Source organism: Phlebotomus argentipes, unplaced genomic scaffold, assembly GCF_947086385.1.
Source record: "Phlebotomus argentipes unplaced genomic scaffold, Phlebotomus argentipes genome assembly contig_39, whole genome shotgun sequence".
NCBI lineage: Eukaryota > Metazoa > Arthropoda > Insecta > Diptera > Psychodidae > Phlebotomus > Phlebotomus argentipes.
This window is the reverse complement of record NW_026776182.1, coordinates 646,876-667,468: the sequence shown is the minus strand read 5'-3', so window position 1 is coordinate 667,468 and position 20,593 is coordinate 646,876. Positions and strand designations below refer to the sequence as shown.

Sequence of the window (20,593 nt, the reverse complement as noted above, 5' to 3'; positions counted from 1 at the left end):
TGGAATACAGAGAGAGATTGAGGATATGATTTCAATTGATAGGCGATCTTTACTCACATGGAAGCAGTAGCATGTGTTGCAGGAGCGACATAAGGTGGGGATATGCAGATGAGTGGCTCATCTTCCTACGGATGGCTTCGAACATAGCAGTGGCACTCTTAGTGTCCACATGCTCGTGGTTAAACTTCCTGGATAACTCCTTCTCGTCCTCCGTGCGTACCATTTCGAAGAAGTCCAAGTGGCGATCCAGCGTCTCATTCTCGTGCTTCCGCAGCTTCTCAATCACCGGTTGAATGCCGAGCATTAGGAATTCATAGCGCAAGTGTAGTCTGAACTCCAGATTCTCCTGACCGGGACCGTAGTTGAGAACGGCGTTGATGAAGGACATGATGGCCGTCTTGAGGTTCACATCGTCTCTGTAGGCGCCAGTGGAGCGGTCCAGATCGTTGATGATGCTCTGGAAACGAGTGCGCTCGGCTGCGAACTTCTGGAAGTTGTGCATGGCGCTAAGAACCTTCTTGTGACCGCCAGGAACCAGACACACTGCTCCCAGGATCTCCAGAGCGGCCACCTTCGTCTTCACGTTGTCCGCCGCCAGAGATCGCGCGATGGTATCAATGCTGGTGGGATGTGCCATCACGTGCGCTCTGCCCGTGGAGTTGTTCATCAGCGCCTTGATGCAGCCGATGAGGCTGGTGTGCAGACTACTGTTCGCCACACGCCAGTCCAGCTTCTGCAGCAGATCCAGCAGAACCACGAGCCCGTTGAGCTCCACAAAGCGCAGGACGAAGCTGTGGGCGGAAGTGCGGAGTGCTGTCTTGAGGGCATCCAACTGAGCCGTGTGCGTGTCGATCTTGAAGCTGTATTCGTGGCTCGGAGAATCTTCCGGTTGCGCCATGAGCTGCGTGGACATGTCCCGCAGACGATCGATGTAGTGATCTGGCGTGGGCGGCACTGAAGACACCGCAGCGCCCTCATCTTGGTGGCTTTTCCGCGAGCAGTAGATCTGCCACTTCTTCTGCGCCGGAAGACTCAGCATCGCCGCCTTGTTGGGCGCCGTGAGATCAAGTTCCTCGACGAGTTCGGCGAATTTTGCGTCCAGCTCGTCGATCGCCGGCATTGGTTGCGTGGGCGTGATTGTCTGGAGCGTGAAAGCACCCTCGACCACGCAGATCTCCGGAGGTTCGTCATCCTGTTTCCAAAATAGAGCAATCTTTCAGAGGGGGTTCTAGGAAAATTTATGCTAATCTCAATTTTATTGGCTGTCATGCTAATTCTACTTAGGATTGTGCAAATTTTGATTTTGTTCTCAGGTAATCTTCTAAGAATTGACGCTGATCTCCAACACAAAGATCACCGAAACGTTCCGTGAATTCGTCACAGGAAATTTGGGTGAATTATGAGCTTCGATTAATGCTCGCAAGTAAGAAAAATTCAGAGGCAGTAACGCTATAATTGGACTTGTTATCACTTTCACTGGTCTTTAGACTTGCAACCCGGGTGATCAAATGATCGGAATTCCAATGTACCAACAACACAATGTTTTGTCGATCGACAAAAAAGCCCCACAGAAAAATTCCACTCACTCTCGAGAAACCTCACAATAAAAGCGCGCGAGATCGATCTCTCGCCAGTTGAATGGGATTTATTAGGATCCCGCAAAGAGAGGCACCTTCAAGAATGCAAATTAATATTTTTAAAGATCAAGCGTGGCAGGAGACAAGCTTGCAAAATCCTCAGAAGCATATTTATTATTCTGGACTCGGCAACTGCAGAAAAATATATTTGGCAAGTTATGAAAAATGCGCATGTCTTTCGTAATAATGCTAACGAATGTTTTGAACTGCCAGAGCGCAAGGTAATAAAAAAGAGATCTTCTTGTCTGTGGCAGTGAAAAATGCACTGGTTGACCATTGAAAGTGATCTATGGAAGTGTTGATTAGATCTTTAGAAATCCATTTCTCCGCAAGAGACTGCAATGACATATCCAGTTCTGTGAGCATCGCAAGAGACTTTCAAAGTAGGTTTCAGCTGTTAGACACTCGCGGGTCTCTTGGAAATGATGGTGATCAGGCGTGGATTTACAAGATTTACCATTGGCATTAGTGATTGTAATGATCTCATCGAATGAAGGCACGTATCTCTTGATCTTTTTCGTCCTCTCACTGGCGAAATGCATGCGCGAGCGCGGAGATGTTGAGAATCACAACGGGGGCGAACAGTGTCTTGCAATGAAAATGAAAGCGCGCATTCCATCCGTTATTTTCCATCATAATACATTTTATGCCGCATGTTTCTCCAGTGTGTGGATATATTGACTGGAGGCCATAAATTCATATTAGAGGAAAACTCTCGGCGAGGGAGATCCGATGCGTCGATTGGAGTCTCTCTCCCAACACATTATAGACTCATATTGGGAGTATATCATATGGCGCCATCCAACTCCCCAGTTTTGCCATCGCGTCCAAATGCAAATGCGATGCTTCTCACTGATACGCCACAATGGACAATTTATTGGGAGAGCACCGAAACGGAGTGAAATTCTTGCAGAATTCAATGCGCGCCTCAAATCTCTTCTCTCCAGCTATTTATGTTACGAGAGAGAGAGACCTTTTCATCGTGCTACTTGCATTTCGAGGGAAGATTGTCGATCGTGCACACAAAGTATTGCCATTTGACCTTCTTCTCTCGCACTCGCTCTTTTGCCTCTCCTCGGAATAGAGGTGCATGAAATTTCACAGTTCGCGGGGAGTGCGAAATGCCAGGCAAATATGGGAAGATCATGGCACTCACCTGAAGACATCCACACAATCCGCGGCGGCCCCGAAATGCTGGCATTTTGCGATTCGCCTTGTAGAATCTGTGTAGGGCAGTTAGATTGCCGGACGCGCTGCCGGCCTGGTCGGCGGTTGTCCAGCAAGTGATGTCCGGCAGGCGTGAAGTGATCACACTGAGATTGATGGGACACGATGGGAGTCCCTAAAAGAGAAAGAGAAGAGAGACAAAACGTTAGGCGACATTAGCAATTCAAATGGCACTTGATCATCTCAAATTACAATTTTCCGGCACAGTGAAAGAGTGTGTACCAAATGATTAAAATTGACAGTCTGACGAGTAAAATAAATGGCATGAGTTGCAGTCTCTTGGGAATTTATTTCAACTTGCAAGAGATTGATTTAAATTGAGGGGAAGTTAAATGTCGATTTTTTCCTTAACAACTCTGCGCTCTCTCTCTGCTCGTGGCTCAATTACATTCCTTGACATTGTTGTGAAGAATTTTTGGACAGTCATTCGAATTAGGCGAACAGTAAATGTGTAAATAATTTATTCCACAACTCGTGAGAGTCTCTCAAGTCTTGACTGCGTTTGGAGGAAGTGAAGAACAGTGGACGACAGGAGCAATGAGTGGAATGTACAGAATTTTGAGGCGATCTTCATCCCAGTTTTCTTCTGCAAATGCTCGAATTACTGATCAATTACTCAAGTGTCTTTGTTCATTTGGACATTGGCAAAATTGCACGGCAACAGAGAGCGAAAGCTGGTGGAAATCCGAAGCAGGACTGTGACAATTGCAGGTAATTTTTGCATTTTCACTTTTGAATCTCACGTCTCGAGTGTCGTGATTTGAGATGAAAACAAATGACTGATCATGCCTCTTATTCACAGCCCTTTGATTAATGCCTGGCAGTAATGTGAGCACGTGAAAATGCCCTGAGAGCGTCTCTCTCGCCTCCGCAAGAAATTTCACCACTTCCGCGTGTGGAATTTTAACGATCCTCATGCAAGAGGGCCATTTATAATAATACACACAAAAAGAAGTATGCATAAGGAAAAAAAAGCGCCAGATTTTCGGTGCCCCACGAATTGCCTGCTAATTGACGCCACAGATGGTTAAATGTAAATTACATAAAAATATCGCCAAGGCATCAAATGCACACGAGACTTTCGATTTTCTTACACCTCGCGCCTGCACAAGATCACATTCCAGCGATCGCGCCGATAAATACTTGTCGCCAGCGCTCAATCACTTCAATTCCGCACGAGATTGCGCAATTTTTCGGACAATACACATGCGTATGTGGCCTTTTTTGTGGAATTGAGGAAGAACATCACTTTTATGCCCCGCGGTGCGAAAATTTCCCCTAACGATCACACGTGATCACGAGATGCGTTTCACTTTGGATGTGATGATGATTGAAGAACAGTGATGAAACGTCACGCGCGGCACCTCATCAAAGGGAGTGCAATCAATTTCTAAACCATTCTCCTGCGCGAAGTGACTCAACAACCATTTCGCCTCAGCTCAAGGTCGATCTTCGGAAATTTCCTTCGCGATCGCGGAAGGTGTGCCGCGATTTTTAACTCCATCGAGTACCGCTCTTCGGTAGCGCTACATAAAAAAGAGTAATTGCTGGTTGTTCTTCGCGAGTACACATACAAACGGCCAAGCGAATTGGGTCAGTAAGAGTAAACTTTCCGCTTTGGGCGTATAGAAATGGAAATCACGGTGGGACGCATCGAAATCACAACTCGAGCCCTGGCGATGGCACTTTAAATAAAAATTTTATAATTGCAACAAATTATTTATTGACCACTCAGTCATCATTTAACGATGAGTGTGCCAGAGAAGTGAGAAGTCTGAGGCCTAAGAAATGTATAATCTCTGGAAAACCGGTTGACGATTTTTCTCTTATCTCGCCATCGAGTATGAAAATCATGAAAAAAGAGATTCTCTCTTTCCTCTGCTCGTGTGTAAAATAAACGCGATTTGCCGATGGTTGAATAAATGTTGAAAAATTTTTAGCAAAAAGCGTTGCGCATGAAAATGAAACTCGTTTGACTTGACATTGATGAAGGGAATTCCTTTGAATAACTTCTTCTTGTCTGTTTGGCAGTTCGCAGCGCGTGAAGAGAAGAAAGTCATCGGCTGCATTATTAATTACCTGCGCGACCTGATATCACGCGAGAGGGCCAATAAATGGGTCACGGCAGCGTGATCTTGTGCACACAGCATTTCACATTATGCATTAGTGACACAGAAAGGCCGGAGGATGCTGAAGAAATGAAAGGCTCGCGATTGAAGTGTTTGATTTAGAAATTAAGCATTTTGTGTGTGTTTTGAGCGATCACTCAACCAAACAAATCCACTGTTGATTGTTTGATCAATTCTACAAGAGCCCGCGATGTTTTGTGTCCAAACACATCAATTAGAAAAAGTAGCAGCGCTTGGAAAAACTGAAAACAGGAAGCACACCTCGCCTTGTTCAAATGGAGAAAATAGTGGAGCACTCACAGAGCGACAATGCGCGAAGACTCTCTATGAAACTATGTGGGCTGCATTAGCAATTCATCCGATTGTGATTATCGGTTCTCAATGTGAAGCACTTTAAGAGGTTTGGGTAATAAAATATGTGTAAAAGTGAAATTCTTTTGATGTGATAAAAAAACAGTAAAGCCACACGGAAATTTTTGCCATAAAATGATGAATTCGATTTCATCAAGAAAATACTCAAAATATTGCAAATTTTATCTTTTTTACTTCATATTAACTCATTAAATTAATTACGCCCTTTTTTATATCACTTCACAAAACGCTTTTAATGTCTTATGCTAAATGACTCTTTCACTCTCCATCCGCATTCTCTGAATTGTGGTGCAGAAAATGAAATTTTTCTGATTGTCTTCATTTCTGCCATGGCGCCCAATCGTGCTCAGCACAGCACCTGGTAATTAATTCTTTTTGCTAATGACTGTCCACGAAACGTCCATGACATGTAATTTATCATTAATCAAATATTTTTATTCATCGCGTCTCTGCGCGCATTTTCACTGGCGCGGGGAAATTGAATTTCTTATTTTCTTGATGCGTGTTTTTTTTCTGTGCCGTCCAAAAAACGTCTTATGATTGATGTATCAAGCAATCTCTCGTTGAAATATCAACAAATTGATATTGATACACTTTTGAGTGGATTTCCCGCCGCATTTCATCTGCTCTACAAGAAAGTTGTAATGACTTTAATAGGGCATCTTGTCTTAAGCTACTCACTGATGTTGATAGAAGGGTGAGAGCGAAATGCGGAATCGAAGAATTACAACTATGATATCCGGAAAATTATTAATTAAGCCAGATTGAAGGCGTTGGGCAAGAAAAATTGGTGGAAATTGATCCTAATATTGGGTTAATATATTGAGATTAGAAAGGGTCGGCGATTTTCAATGCAATTTGAGGTGAAATTGTAGTGAATTTACCTTGATTGTCTGGTGATCAAAATGTGAGTGAGCAAAATTTGCATAAATTGATCTCGAATGAGATATAAAAGCGATGCAAAACTTCTGTTAACCGTCAAAGTCATATTAATGCAGATTTATGCAAATTTCTTTCTCATGGAAGTCAATTCACCGTCAATTTTCCCCTGCAGTGATCTCACACTGATCGTGATCGCAATTTCATACCGCAGAGTCGACGATGTGAGGGTATTCAGACTTGAGAATTTATGGAGGGAAAAATCTGTCTCTCTGCCCGAGATAAATGTGCGCTCTCGTCTAATGCCACATAATTGTCTGTGATCACCTTGGATGATCGCGTGCCATTGTTGCAGCTCCGAAAATTTCACTCCGAAGCCACAAAGAGCGAGACAGAGTGACTGAGTTCGCGGCTAAATGGGCAAAAACTGGATGGTTTCATGACGAGAATAAGAACAATTTATCACCATTTGTGAGACACGCGGTCAATTTTTACAATGGTGTGTGAAACAATTCTTGAAATTCAGTTCCTCACATGTGAGAAACTTTCATTTTCGCGATCATTTGTAGCTCGTTTGCGCTTTACTCGGCGAAGTGGAGGTGTTTGGTTGGATGCAATTCAAATTACACAGTCGAGAGGGAATTGCTCATAGAGAGTGATCTTGAGATTTCACTGGTGTGAATCTTGGTCATTGCCGATAAGGCATTCACAATTCATAAATCACCTGTCTGGAAGATTTGCGCAGTTCAACACCAGCTTTTCTTCGCGAGTGAACTCCACTTTGTATCATTTGACTGGGCTTATTAGGGACAAATTACTGTCAGAATTATTGAGATGAAAGCACCACTCGAAGATTGAACCGGTGAAGGTAATTGAGATGCGAATAACTGTGCGGAAAATCAAACGAAAAGTCCGCTCGGCGAATGATTTTCTGCTTAGAATCGTGAATGGTGAAGACCTTGTAAGTGGATTTCTCGAGCTCCTTGTGGCAATTTATTTACCTCCTGTCCTCGTCTTCAACGGAGACACAACTCACGAGAGAGAGAGTGTGATCTTATTTCTCAATAAAATTCCACCAGCATTCTCAGCTCTTGTTGTTCTCTTGTAATTTGTCGTCGCGACTCTGGGCGCTCCTCTTTAATAAGAAAATTGTCTACTTTGCGTAATTAATTGAATGCGTGGAGTTGCGAGGCAGAATTGCGGGTGTGGGAGAGGTTGAATTGAGCATTAAAAGGAGTGTCACGATTTCAAGTCTAATGGACACTTTCTCACCAACAGCGAAAACCTCAATCTAGACCTCAATTTCAGCCAAATTGCACTGATTAGCAACACGTGAGAGTCGTGTCGAGAAATTCTGTGTTAGTAACGCAAATTTTTCGGTGGTTCGGCCCCAACAGAGCCTGCATTGCAAAAGAGCGCGCGCACACATTATAGTTTGATTGAGAAATGTGATCAACCCACTCACTGTCTCATTAAGAGTACTTTAGCGTTGCGATTTCCAACTGTCGCCGTCGCAACAATGCTGGTGATTGAACCATTTAGCGGGATTTGCACAGGATAATTTAGTGCACGCACACTCAAATCACTACTGGAGGCTTGAATGCCATTAATCACTTGGTCGAGATTGAAGACTCCTCGGCTGGCGATCGACATGCGAAAGATAATGCCTAGAGTGTGATACTGAAATTCCACTTATCAGCACAATGTGTAGTATTTCATCTGGAAGTTGCAGCAAATGCACAGGAAAAAAACCACCTTGACATTCCGATAAGAGAGATAAGTGCGGGAAAACGGGAAAGGCGCGCGGTTTCTCTGGCTCATCACCACAAATTAATTTAAATGAGAGACATAATTCTGCGACCTCCAGAGACAAGAGCATTCTGCAGAGTCTGACGACGGTTGAGCAGAGAGATAAGATGATGTCGACAATATTTACTCAGCTACTTTTGTTTAATTTGACGCTCATCAGAGCATTTCACATTATGAAGCATTGAGAGTGTACTTGAATGAGGGCGAAGTGAAGTGGAGGAAAATACGTTCGTAATGCAACACACAATGAGGGAAAAAATATTATTAAATTCAATTACATAATTCTCACAATATTTAGGCAATAACACCTCTTTTTCAAGACAACAATAGAAATGAGAGGAAATAGACTATGGATAATTTCAGTGGTTTTCGCGTTTCTCGACTATTAGTGCGAGTTTGAAGTAATTCAAGGTGATCCAACGTCTCACCGGACGATGGAAAAAACACGCAGCTTTAGACCATCGCGCTGTCAAATGCCATGTGAATATGATTTGAGAGGTGGGTTTTCGGGGAAAATAGGATTATTGTCTCAGCGGATGGAGAGAAGAAGTAAAATGCGTGCACGATTCATTTGCACGAGGTGAAAGCTATCTACAGTCTTGGATGAATTAGCATAAATTATGTGTAATGATCAGTTTTTCCCGGCTTTGCAGACGAAAACTGATAATTGGCAGGAGATTTGATAGGCGACCTTCTCGCGCGACTCCCTTTGGCGAGAGTGCATTGCGCAGATCATACCGTTAAAATTATAGTGCATGCGCGAGTATGCAATTAAAATGGGTGTGAGACACACTGGCTGGCTTCTGGTGCCGGAAGAAAATAAAATAACAGCGTCGCAGAAATTCTACGACAAGTGTGGCGTGCCATTGATCGAGAAGGCGATCGAACTCTGCACGATCGCATAGCAATTTTGTGATCTTTTCGTCGTGATGATTTGCATACAAAGGCACTGATCTCGATATTAAATCAATTGCATAACTGCGCGATGAAGTATGAATTTTGTGTGTGAATATATCGTGCAAATTTTTGTGCACAGACACATCCTTGTCCAAAATCAATCGCGTGGAGCAAATTATTGACTTGCTGTCCTCTGCGCATTGGACACAAAATGCAAATTCGGAGTTGTTAAGCTTGTTCGATTAGAATCGACAGAATATGTAGATGATAAAGCTCTTCAAGGTGTTTCGGTGGTTGCATTGATTAGTCGCACGCACGCAAAAGCGAGAATCTGTGCGTGCGTGGGAGTGCAACACCTTCGCAAAGTGATCTCTGGGCAGCGCTTTCCTTCAGTTCTCACCTCAAGTGACATGTGATGAGAGCACCCGAGAGGAGACTTGTGGATTCTGTGAAATGTCTCGCGGGCATAAAGTTGTAGTGTGTATACATTAATTTTGCATAACGGCAAAATAAAATATTGCGCTGGAATGGATTTTATCATGAGGCGAGCAGCAGCAGATCTGCGCCATCATCATTAAAGTTGTTTGGGAAGCCAGAAAAATGACACTTGAACGATTATAAGATGCTGAAAAGATCTCGTTCTCTCATAACATTTTGATGTAACATAATCAATTTCAGGAAATCAAAACGTTATGTATTTTATGACATTTATAAGACATTAATTTGCAATTAATAAGCCATTATATTTCACCCTTTTCATCTGCAAGCCACTGCAGCTGAAAAGAAATCATCTCATCCATCGCCATCGCAGAAGGAGATGTTTTTAATTGTGCCAAATTGATGGTGATCGTTAAGATATTCGAGACATGATTGATTTGTTTATGAAATCCATCAGTTAGAAATTTGAAATTTCTCCACGTCTCTTGGTGATTGTGATGCAAATACTTCCCTGGCGAGAGATGCTCTCCAAGGTGTACAGTTATCATGTGTGGAATCTCAAGATAGAACAACAGTTTATGGCTGATCATCACAATGCTGGGAGTTTAATTCAATGATCATCGTGCACGTAGAAAATGGCAGATGGTGTACTATTGGAACATTCCCTTCTCATTTATAGCCATGCGATCCCACTTTTCACCTCCAATAAACTAATGCACATAACGGAGGAAAATACGCGCGATCGTCAATTTTATTCGCTCTACGTGATAAACGATCCCAAAATGACTTGCCAGTTATTGTGGGTTTGTGAGTGAAAGAGATGTGCCTCCAGGAAGACAGTATCGTCTACCAATTTTTTCCCTCGTCATTATTTATTTATTATTTATATGTGCAACACCCAGCATTTCTCCGCATCGACGACATGAGAAATTTCTCTCGCGATCGTGAATTTCTACTCAAGAGGCGCCCCGGTCAGAAATGCGAAATTTTGTTCGCGTACAGCACTGAGAATGACAAAAAACCATCCACTCTGCCGCGAAAACACCATCACTTTTGGTGATCTCGCGGAGGTATTTTGCACCATATCGCCAAATATCTTGTAAAATTCCATTCTGTGCCTTGTTGACTCCACTTTTCGCCCGGGCAGCAGTTTATGAGGCGCCTTAAATCAGTTTGTTGAATTTAAAAATGACTAAAGTGCCTCATTATCTTGTGGTGATCAAGACAAGATCATGTGATAAATAATGAGAGCATGGGGAAGGAAAATTTACCAAGCGAAATACACAGGCGCAAAAATATAAATTCAGGCATTTTCTCATGCGCTGAGACTTTTCAATTGTTCCCCATTAACCCATAAAGCATTGAGATTTTTGATGATCAACACTCCATTTGACTCACGAAGAACTTTATTGCTGTGAACGGGTTAAATGATCACGCAGATATCGAGAGCGCGCCCGCAAGTCCTTCAAAATGGGAGTAACTCAGGTGCTTTTCGGTGTGTAATTTGTTCACATCGACCTCAAAATTGGCATCCAGGCTCACAAGGGGATATTTTAAAGCAATTAGTGGTTGAAAAGTGTGTGTCTTAACTATGTAATTACATGCTGTATCACATAGTTGAGCATACTGAAAGGCCTCAAAATCGTCACGTATTCAATAGTCATTTGAGAGATTTTCGCGTCAATTCCTTGCGCGAGACTTTTTCTGCCCCAACCCATTGATGACAGCGGCACAAATAATTCACATTTAATGTGGGTATTCACATGAGTGTCTTTTTCTTTGCTTTTAATTTCACATTCATTTCCCCGCGATGAGGCCATTGGCGATGCGAAAGGGGCAACAAAAACAGCCGTGGACAAATGAAAGAAGTGGCGAAAATGTATGTTTAAGGTGACACACCGGCATCACAAGTGATTTTTGGCTCCAAGGGAAGTCGCCAGAGACGTTTTTTGTCTTTTGCTTTTGCAATCACATCATTGGCACACGAGCGGACTCTTTCCCATAGCCAAGTCTATTGCAAGTGCAGAAAAAAGTAGTTTCACTTATTTCAATTATCCACCTCGTAATCATTAACATCCGTATCTGACTTTTCCATCACTTAATTTATTAAAATGTATGTGTTTAAATGCAGACCTTTTTGCACAACAAAATCTTTGTTTTCAATTCATTGACTCGCATATTTATTGAATTGTTGAGGAATTATTAATTTGATTAGTGGAATTTTTTTTCCATCGCGCGATGTTCTTGTACTGCTTTGCCAAAGGGAGGAATTTTCAATGGACCACAGTCGTGGGAAAATGTTTTTATATGGGAAACAATGGTGGTTATCGAAGGAAAATACGATGAACAATGATCATTGAATATCTTCGATGAATTTCCATTGAATTTTCACTTGATCTCCTTGCCTTCTCTGCGCCCCTTTTCTTCTCAATCATTGAGCATTGATTTTTCGAGAATTTCTCCGCAATTCACCTGTTCTTCTCTTTCTTATAATGGACCTTCTTCTCCGCATCCAATATATATTCAAGATGAAGACTCCAAGAGTGATTTTACAGTAAAATCTCTGACCACAATTCGACACACTTCTTCATTCACCAAGCCTGACCGATCTTGCGAATGTGAAATATTTCTCGCACTGCACATTCAATGGAGGGAAGGAAATTGGGTCACAACCTTTCGCACATCTCGCAATTTTCACAGTTCTATGGGAGTGTTGAATTTCGGTGTGGAAAAGCTGCGGATAATCCAAAATATTCTCCGTGGTGTCGCGACTTTTCGGAATTGTGGCAAAATGCAAGTCAAAGTGGCGCAAATTGCAAAATGCATTTAATCTTCGTGATAGTTCAGAAAAGCGTTGACATTTCGACATTTCATGCCTCAATTCCAACTTTTATGTAATGCGCATCGCAGAACGTCCAATTTTGCACAAAAGTGTGCGATCGTCTTTGTAAATTTATGGCTGAGCATTTGCTGCTTGAGTGTTTCGGAATGTCATTAATTAATAAATGTACCACCTTTGGTATTACGATATATTTCTCAAATTTGTGAATCAATGAGCTTTTACATTAATATTCATTTGGAATTGTTAAGTCTTTTGACTCCCGCACACCTCCATGTATGTCTAACCATCGTGATATCATACAATTTCGTCTGTTTTCCCGTGTTATTATCTGTGCAACAGCGTGTCTATATACGAAAAATTGCATTGCGCACCAGATTTGTGGGTTGATCTCAGTGGTAGATAGTGGAAAAAGTGCGAGAGGTGAGGAATTATCCAAAGATTAATTCATTCGATAATTCACTTTACAGTTGATTTCATAATTACCTAATTAAGACACAGAGTAACATGGCAAAGAATATGCTGAGAAGGTGGAGTAGGAAAGAGCATTACAAAACATACCACATTGAGCTTCTCCATCAAGATGTTTATTTGGTTTTTGGTGCACATTATTGTTGGTAATCTCTTGGTCACGGAAACGGACTCACTCGTGAATGGCTAAAGCTCTCAAAATATTCACAATACACAAAACAATGTGCCGAGAAATTAGCAAATTTCGGTCAGTGAACACAATAGCTCAAATATAATAAAAGTCACAGCATTTTTCTAACCGCCAGTTATGGAATTGAAAGGCAGAGCATAAGAGTTTTGTAAAATGATTTTTCCTCAAACTCTTTCCTCAGCAATTATGTCAATTTGAAGTCTGTTTCTTTCCTCCATTCGCGCACCGTTCAAATTCTTATGTGATCGTCTTGAGGAAGTGCGCATTTGTAGCATACAAAAGTCATGTGTGAAACCACAAGAAGACAATGAACTTATTCACTTTTGTATTAAATTATCTCTTTAGTGTCAATTAACTCTTCGCAGAGCTCGCAATTATTGTCCAGAATGTCACGGTCTTCTTTATCACATCAAACTCACTTCACTCAGTTTGAAAGGTGCAAGAAATTATCCACCTTGCGAGACACAGTTGCACTGTATGAGAATCCTCACGGGGAAATGCACAAGAGATCGCGAGAGGACACGTGCTGATCGTTCGCCTCTGTGTTAGCAAATGATCTCTTGTGCAGGTGCTTCGCTGCTTGGCGCTCTTGTGTTGTTATTTACCTTTCTCGCACCACTTGAAATTCCCACCAAAGCGCAACCGAAGAGAGGAAGAGAATGAAATGGAAAGAAAAGATCGCGAGAAAAGTCGCGAGAGAGGGAGAGCGAGAGAAGGTGAGTTGGAGAGTGAGAGAGATCAATAAATTAACACATGATCATGTTCATTAAAATAATAAAATATTGGAATTCCACGATAGATAGAAATTTAGCCGTGGCTCGAGAGAGAGAGAAAGAGAGAGAGCTTTGGAGTAAAAGTCCGCGAGTCTGGAGGAAAAGGCATAAACACCTCTATACTTCATTTTGTAATTTAAATTGATAGTTGCTTTGCTGGAAGGTCTGTAAATATGTACACTTTCGGTGCCACAATCGTTTACTGAGAAATAGGGATAGTGGGCCTAATCGAGAGGCTTTTCAGTGAATGAATATATGAAATTATGATGACAAATGAGACTATGATATTTATCAGATAAAACGATGTGTTTTAGTAAAAATTTGTTCGAATCTTAGCAAAAACTTCTTTTTACCGTCTCTTACTGAAACCAAATAATCTAACAAATAAAAACATTTGGTAAATAACTCAGTCATATGATCATTAAAAGCTATTGGGCAGCCCCTCGTGCTATACTTTTGTGAATGAATCAATTTATGCGAATTGAAGATTGTGACTATCGCCGAGTATTTTGTGAAACTCTGCGGTCAGTACAGTATTAATTGGGGAGCGATCAAGGGATCGCGCGAGGTCAATGAAAGGATCATTAGAAATTTCGCTGAATGTTATCGCGACAATTGCAGCAGAAAATCTTGATTGATTTCCTTTCTCATCTCAACACACACACACACACAAATGTGTGTTTTCTCTTTGCGCTGCGAACCCAAATATCATCTCGATTTTCTACTTTACCTTGGCCACAAAGAAGTGGAAGCGCGCAAAGAATATTGTCTTACCTCAACACACAGCGCGTGTTTTTTCACGGATCAACGCCAAGACTTTAGACGTGCCAATGAGGCATTTTCTGCTCAAGCGATAAGCCACTTAGTTTCCGATCTCTCACTTTCGTCTATGGTCTCTCTGGAAAAGAAGAAAAATGTGTCAATTTCTCTTGTCACAAAACAAAGTGTAAATATCTTGCAGTCGGCATCTGAGGTATGGAACTTGTGCAATTTGCGCATATGAAAGCCTAATGTGGTGTGTCATGAGATGAAAATCCACTTTGCATACGCCAGACTAATGAAAGTCGTCTCTTAATTCAATTTGATCTTTCTCTAATAACTCCGCACAGTCGGTGTTTGTTGGAAAAGTGTCTAATGTCCCATTCGCTGTGCGCGATCACGCTTTTGATAGGCGATTATGATTATGTTCACTCCATGAGTTTCGTTTCGACGACTTTGGACGCTGTGCGTAAAGAGGTCGATCTATCAGGACAAAACTGATGACTTAACATCTCTCCTCTTTCTAAAAAACCTCTTTCACCGAAGATGGCGATAACGCGTCTCTTGATCTTATGTATATTATGTAAAACAGCAATTTTTGTCACACAAGTGAATTAACATAAAAATCTCGCAATCCCTCGCTTTCAACATTAAGCGCTTGTAATTTACACTTATTCATCTTCATAAATTCATTGACTTTATTTAATATCCTCTGACGGGAGTGTAATTGAAAGATATGACAGCAATTTGTGCAACAAAGTTCTCAACATGACCACAAGTAATCAATTGACATATTTTCTCTGTTCATCGCATCTCAACCCTCTTCAGTCGTAAAGGCGAGTGTATTAAATCACGGAATTACATCAAAACCATCAAAGCCCATTTACATAATATGGTTTTATGGCATTGGAAGCATGAATTAGGAGCTGACGTGATACTTAAAAATCTATAACATTAATAAATGGGATCTGAAGGCGTTGAATTGCATGATGATCATTTTTGGATAGTTTTTCGCTGAAAGATTGCGCATCGCGCGATGACCCGCTTCGATGAGAAAGCTTCAGAGATAAATCTCATTCTATTTCCCGATTTATTACCGAGTAAAATCACGTGCAATATACGGTTTAAAGTGCCTTTCCAATGGTGCCCAAGAAGACGCTCAATAGCGCTGTTGAACATGTAAAACAATCACTATTTTGGCATGTGTAATACGAATGTCTGTTGTGGGATTCGCCCTGAATATCAATTGGGCGGATGTTTGACCCATAGAATGCGTCAATTGGTGACAATATTTGTATATCTGTGGGCACGAATCATTGTTAAATGGGTAATTAGATTTCTTCTTCGACACACTCTTCCACATGTTGACAGGCTGCATTGCGTCAGTCACGAAAGCACTTAAGATAGATCATGATTCCTATGTTGTTTGGCTCTTGGACGGCAAGATTGTTGCGCCAGGAGTAAATTGAGCGCCTTTAATTCAATTCCCGACCAAATCATGCGCATAGAACATTACTTGGTGATTATTTTCCCAGAGAAATTCGCACACATTCAGCCCGGAATTCCACATAGTTGAAGATAAGAGGAATAATCTGTGTGAAAATCGATATTTTTTCAGCAATGTAATCGAATATCGAGAAATGCCATTGTGCTTGCTAATGAAATTCACTTCACGTTGACCTAAGAGAGTGTGCAATTCCATAAATCTCGTTAATATGCAATAAAGAAAATTAACTCATTTGGCTTGACTAAATGAATAAATAATGATGTAATTTAAATTAGTCCGTGAAATCACGTAAAAAGGCTGAATATAACAGTTAGAGGAAGCATAAAAATCGCTCGACGTTGTCTAACCAATATTTTCCTATATTTCTGCTGATGTTGATTCTATTTCAGCGTATTAATTTCTCAAAACATATTTTGAGAAACAACACAAGAGAAATAATACAAATATTTTCACTTCACTCTTCCCACTGAAGAATTCTATTACGCTATTTGATTGATTTCTTGTGAGAAAATCTCTATCTGTGCATGATTGCTTTTCTCTGCAGCATTTGTCTTCGAGGAATATACCGTAAAATTGCAGCCAAATTACATACTAAATGAACTTTCAACGCGTATCTCATTGACAAAGTCGTAAAACGTGATTATTTAGTCTGGCCAATGAGTGGTGTAATATTCTAAGATTAGAACGAAAATGCTCCGGAAAGAAGTTTATGCCCAAAGGCATAAATTTATGGACTGGAAGTCTGGCACAATCTCAATTGCGGTGTCCTTGGTGGGCATGAAAATTGTATGAGTCACACGCCAGATGAAGTGAATTGTGCACTCGTATTGATTTTCCTGCAACCCTCCTGCAAATAAGTGGTGCGCCAAGCCGAATCCTGAGGGTCAAACAGTCGCATTGAATTTGTAAATGTTACATTTTGCCATCCCCTAATGGAAAATAAATGTTGCATTGGCACAACAATCACTCTGTGGTCTTTGCCAAGGAAAAATGTGTCACAGCTCTTAATAACATAAACAATTTTGTGGGAATGTTTTAAATTAAATTAACAGCTCAAGTTAAAGTTTGTGTGTACTTTTCAGCGGAATTCAGTGAAACACTGGATTTTTGAAAACTTCTCAGAATGTCACTCAACAGCGAGACTGTTTTCTCTCTCAAAGAAACTGATAAAGTCACATATTGCTACTCAAGACAGAAAAAAACCTCACAAGACTCTACGAACCCTTCAGCGACTGCATGAAGTCATCAAGAGATTATTGGCAAGGCGCATTTCCCCAGAAAAGAACCCAGGCTATAAATTAAGTTGCTAAATATAAAATTTGTGGCCAAATATGGGAAAGTCACGCCTCATTCACGCATCCCAACCCACAGAACGTGATGACAAAAAGTGTCTGAAAATAGCCCAAAAGCGAATAATACCGAAAAGCCTTCTGCTAAGTGTTTATTTTCATTCAACTCTTCCACACGGGGCGTCGCGCGCCCCGATTCGACTGTAGGTGTGACACTTATGTTTTTGCATTAAACCTCTCCAACCGCGAAGGCTTGAGTGTGTCTTTGCAGACGCCGAAAGAAATAAATTGCACAATATGACGTTTTTTATTCTTGATATCTTGAATAAATTGTGCCCGGAGACGCCATGTGACGAGAAAAAATTCGCTGAACATCTGCAAGGCACGTGCCAATTTATATCACATTTCCCTCAATTCCAGAGTCTCGCTCTAATATGTATAATTGAGAGTGATTTTTTGCACCCCTGAAGCAGTGATGGGCGTGTTACACAGCCATTCTCTACACTCCGTGTGGCTAAACACGTGAAGATGAGTTGAAAAGTGAAATGATGGCAATATAGTTCCACCCCCAGTGTAATTCTTTATGACAGTTTAACACGTTCATCAAAATACATGACATGGACTCACGAAGTCACAAATAACCACCAACAGAGCGCTTCAGTCGGTAAATGCAGTATGGAGATAATTCTAAAAGGTTTATGAGAATGGGATCAGCTTGCTGTTAGAATATATTAAATTTCATATCAATCTAACTCCATGGCGGCTTAACCCTTTCAGGAATAAATGGTCACACCGAATTAAACTTTGAAATGCACAATTTTAAGAATAACAATAAAATTCTGGATCGTAAGTATTGAAAAATGGGTAATTTCAGTAACAAGTTATTCTATCTCTTGAATATAAATATGACCTATATATCTATTCCATAGGGGTTAAGAAAAGAATTATTGTATTGGTTGATAAAAAGGAACCCTCTTCCCCTATGAATACGTTCTTATGTCAAGCATAGTCAATTCAGTGATGAAATAGGGCTCGAATAAATATATTTTTTATATATTCTAATAATCCACTGCATATGGGTGAGATATTCAGGAGGGAGGACATTTTGTCAGCTCTCTGGTCCCTATTTTTCGTGTTTCTCATAATAATAACCAGCTCTAATAAGGGCAGGAGACAGTTAACACAAAATCAGTGCGAACAGTAAATTAGCATAAACGCAAATATGCTTTTGTCCACTTTTCAAGACAGTACTCAATAGTCGTTGCAAAGTTAGTTCCTCGAGTGCGCGATTGTAAAGTTTAAGAGCTTCTCATTTGTCGTTTGTATGCACTTCTATAAATATGTATTTGCATGTCATAAAATCCCGAGTCACCATCCGAGAAGAGTGGCTGTGTTTCTCTTGCAAAATGAATAAGCAGATTTATCACTGTGTGGCCAGTCAATTATCCTCAATCAGCATTTGCATTCGACTGTGACAATCTGCGAGATCAATGATTTATTTCTCCATGGAGTGGCGTCAACCAATCAATTAATTAACATGTTCTCGAGAGTGGGCAAGAACGCGCTTCCCGCGCACTCGTGATCCTCAGCCACCCACGTGACATGTTAAGTCCAACTCTATTATATTTACAAATAGGATTGCACGTTAAAACTTCGTTCCTCATCAATCGGCTTCTCTTGTTTACACTTCTCAGTTCGTTTAACTCTCTTGTTAGGTGTTTTGTGAAAAAGCGATGGCATTTTTAGGTTTAGGGAAATTGTGTGTGCGTGTGTGGGAAATAGTAAAATTGTATTCATTTTGGAATACGAAAATAAACTCGTGAATAATACCATTTGATACCATCCACATTTTAATAATATCATGCGGTACAGCAAGAGGAGGTCGTAAAGTTTCCAAGTAATCTCGCTGAGACTCATGGCTTTAAATGCATTTAAATATGTTTCTGTCATTCAGAGCGACAAGCTAGCGATGAACAATGGGAATTCACGAAATTATCAAGCTGTTTCGGCGCATTAGTCTTCTGGAATGGACCATTTTGTAAGCTTGTCTCACGAATTCCTCCTACAAATAAAGTCCAATCTCTCTGGTGGATACAATTTTGAGGAAGAGAGTGAGAAGGCCAAAAATAGCACGTCTTCTTGACTCTCCATGTCATGCTTCCCCGGCATTTTTGACTTCACTCCACTTGAAAAACGTATCCCTAAATTTAATTACTCAAAATGCGCGCCGCACTGTGATTGACGACGCCTTTTGGCCGAGGTGATGGCACGATCATGAGGAGATGAACGCACTCACTTGGTAAATTTCCACTGGAAAATGTTCAGGGAAGAGATGTTTTTCCGTGCGCCGTTCTTGTGTAGATCAATAAAACACATTCAGAGTTCGTGGGCATTCAGCCACCACCCCGCATTGACGGGAAAATCACTTTGCACAAATACACTGAGACACTATGGGTGGAAAAATCCTCTGTGGAACACTCGGAGTTGCGTAGTCCGCATTTCTTTCTTCTCGCCGAGGGACTTGCTCATCTCTTCGGCATTACTCTGGAAAATGGAATGGGAATTTTTGCAAATATTGAGGCATTGTGATAGAGGAAGCCACACAAAAATTGAGTCACGATGGGGAGAGTTGAGAGACAGCAGAAAATGTGCCTCTGACTTGAGGTGAGCCTGAGTGTGATACAAAATATGAAATTCAATATTGCTATTGACTTTTAAACCCCAAAGAGTCAATATTTTCTTAATTACTATTTGCCCGGTTCGTCACTTCCGTGGCTGAAGTGCGTGGAACGCGGGGGGCGAACCTGAGAGTGAGACACTTTGGAATTTTATTGGAGAATAACCTCGAGAGAATAGTCTTTGGGACATCATATTGTGGAGAGAAGAGATACAAGAAACATCCGGACAGTGCAGGCCAAGAGGAAAGAACCAGACAAGGTGGAGCTGGTGGGCGTTTAATGGAAGACGAATATCAATTCCCGGCAAGTCATTTCGATACTTTTTCAACTTCGCAGCGTGTGAGTATCGTTTTGGTGTGTTCTTTGGGAAACGAAATACCAGTCAGAAGAGGCCGCACTTTCGAGTCACAGAATTTTGGAAGACGATGGGCGACAAGAGAGCGGATCGATAACAGAATTCATTTTGTATACAACTGCTCTCTGGGCAGACGATAAGGAAACATTCCACAGCGAGACTCACAATGGCAATCACACTGAAATTTTCCGACTCTTCGCGCGCACTCACGGTGAAATTTTTCACTGCACTTATGGGAAAATGAGGAGGTTCAGGGAATTCCACAGGGCGCACAAATGGGAGTCCCGCGACAAAGAAGCGCAGCCAGAGAGTGCGGAGGAGAGTCTCGAGCGCGGTAAGAGGCC

The 20,593-nt window shown here is 41.3% G+C and overlaps 1 protein-coding gene across 2 annotated transcripts in view; it reads right to left on the bottom strand.

Annotated features, from left to right (window-relative positions):
• LOC132263734 (disheveled-associated activator of morphogenesis 1) overlaps positions 1 to 20,593 on the bottom strand; it is a 24,417-nt gene extending 3,824 nt beyond the window's left edge. Inside the window, exons 1-5 of one of the 2 annotated variants that reach the window (XM_059763668.1) lie at positions 20,415 to 20,593; positions 19,513 to 19,760; positions 14,436 to 14,559; positions 2,794 to 2,979; positions 58 to 1,192 (exon numbers count right to left, since the gene is read on the bottom strand). In XM_059763668.1, the coding sequence (XP_059619651.1) occupies positions 58 to 1,192; positions 2,794 to 2,838 (1,180 nt within the window). In that variant the 5' untranslated portion in view covers positions 2,839 to 2,979; positions 14,436 to 14,559; positions 19,513 to 19,760; positions 20,415 to 20,593. Of the gene's footprint in view, positions 1 to 57; positions 1,193 to 2,793; positions 2,980 to 7,709; positions 7,897 to 14,435; positions 14,560 to 19,512; positions 19,761 to 20,414 lie in introns of those variants that run through there. The other variant, XM_059763669.1, reaches the window with a different exon arrangement.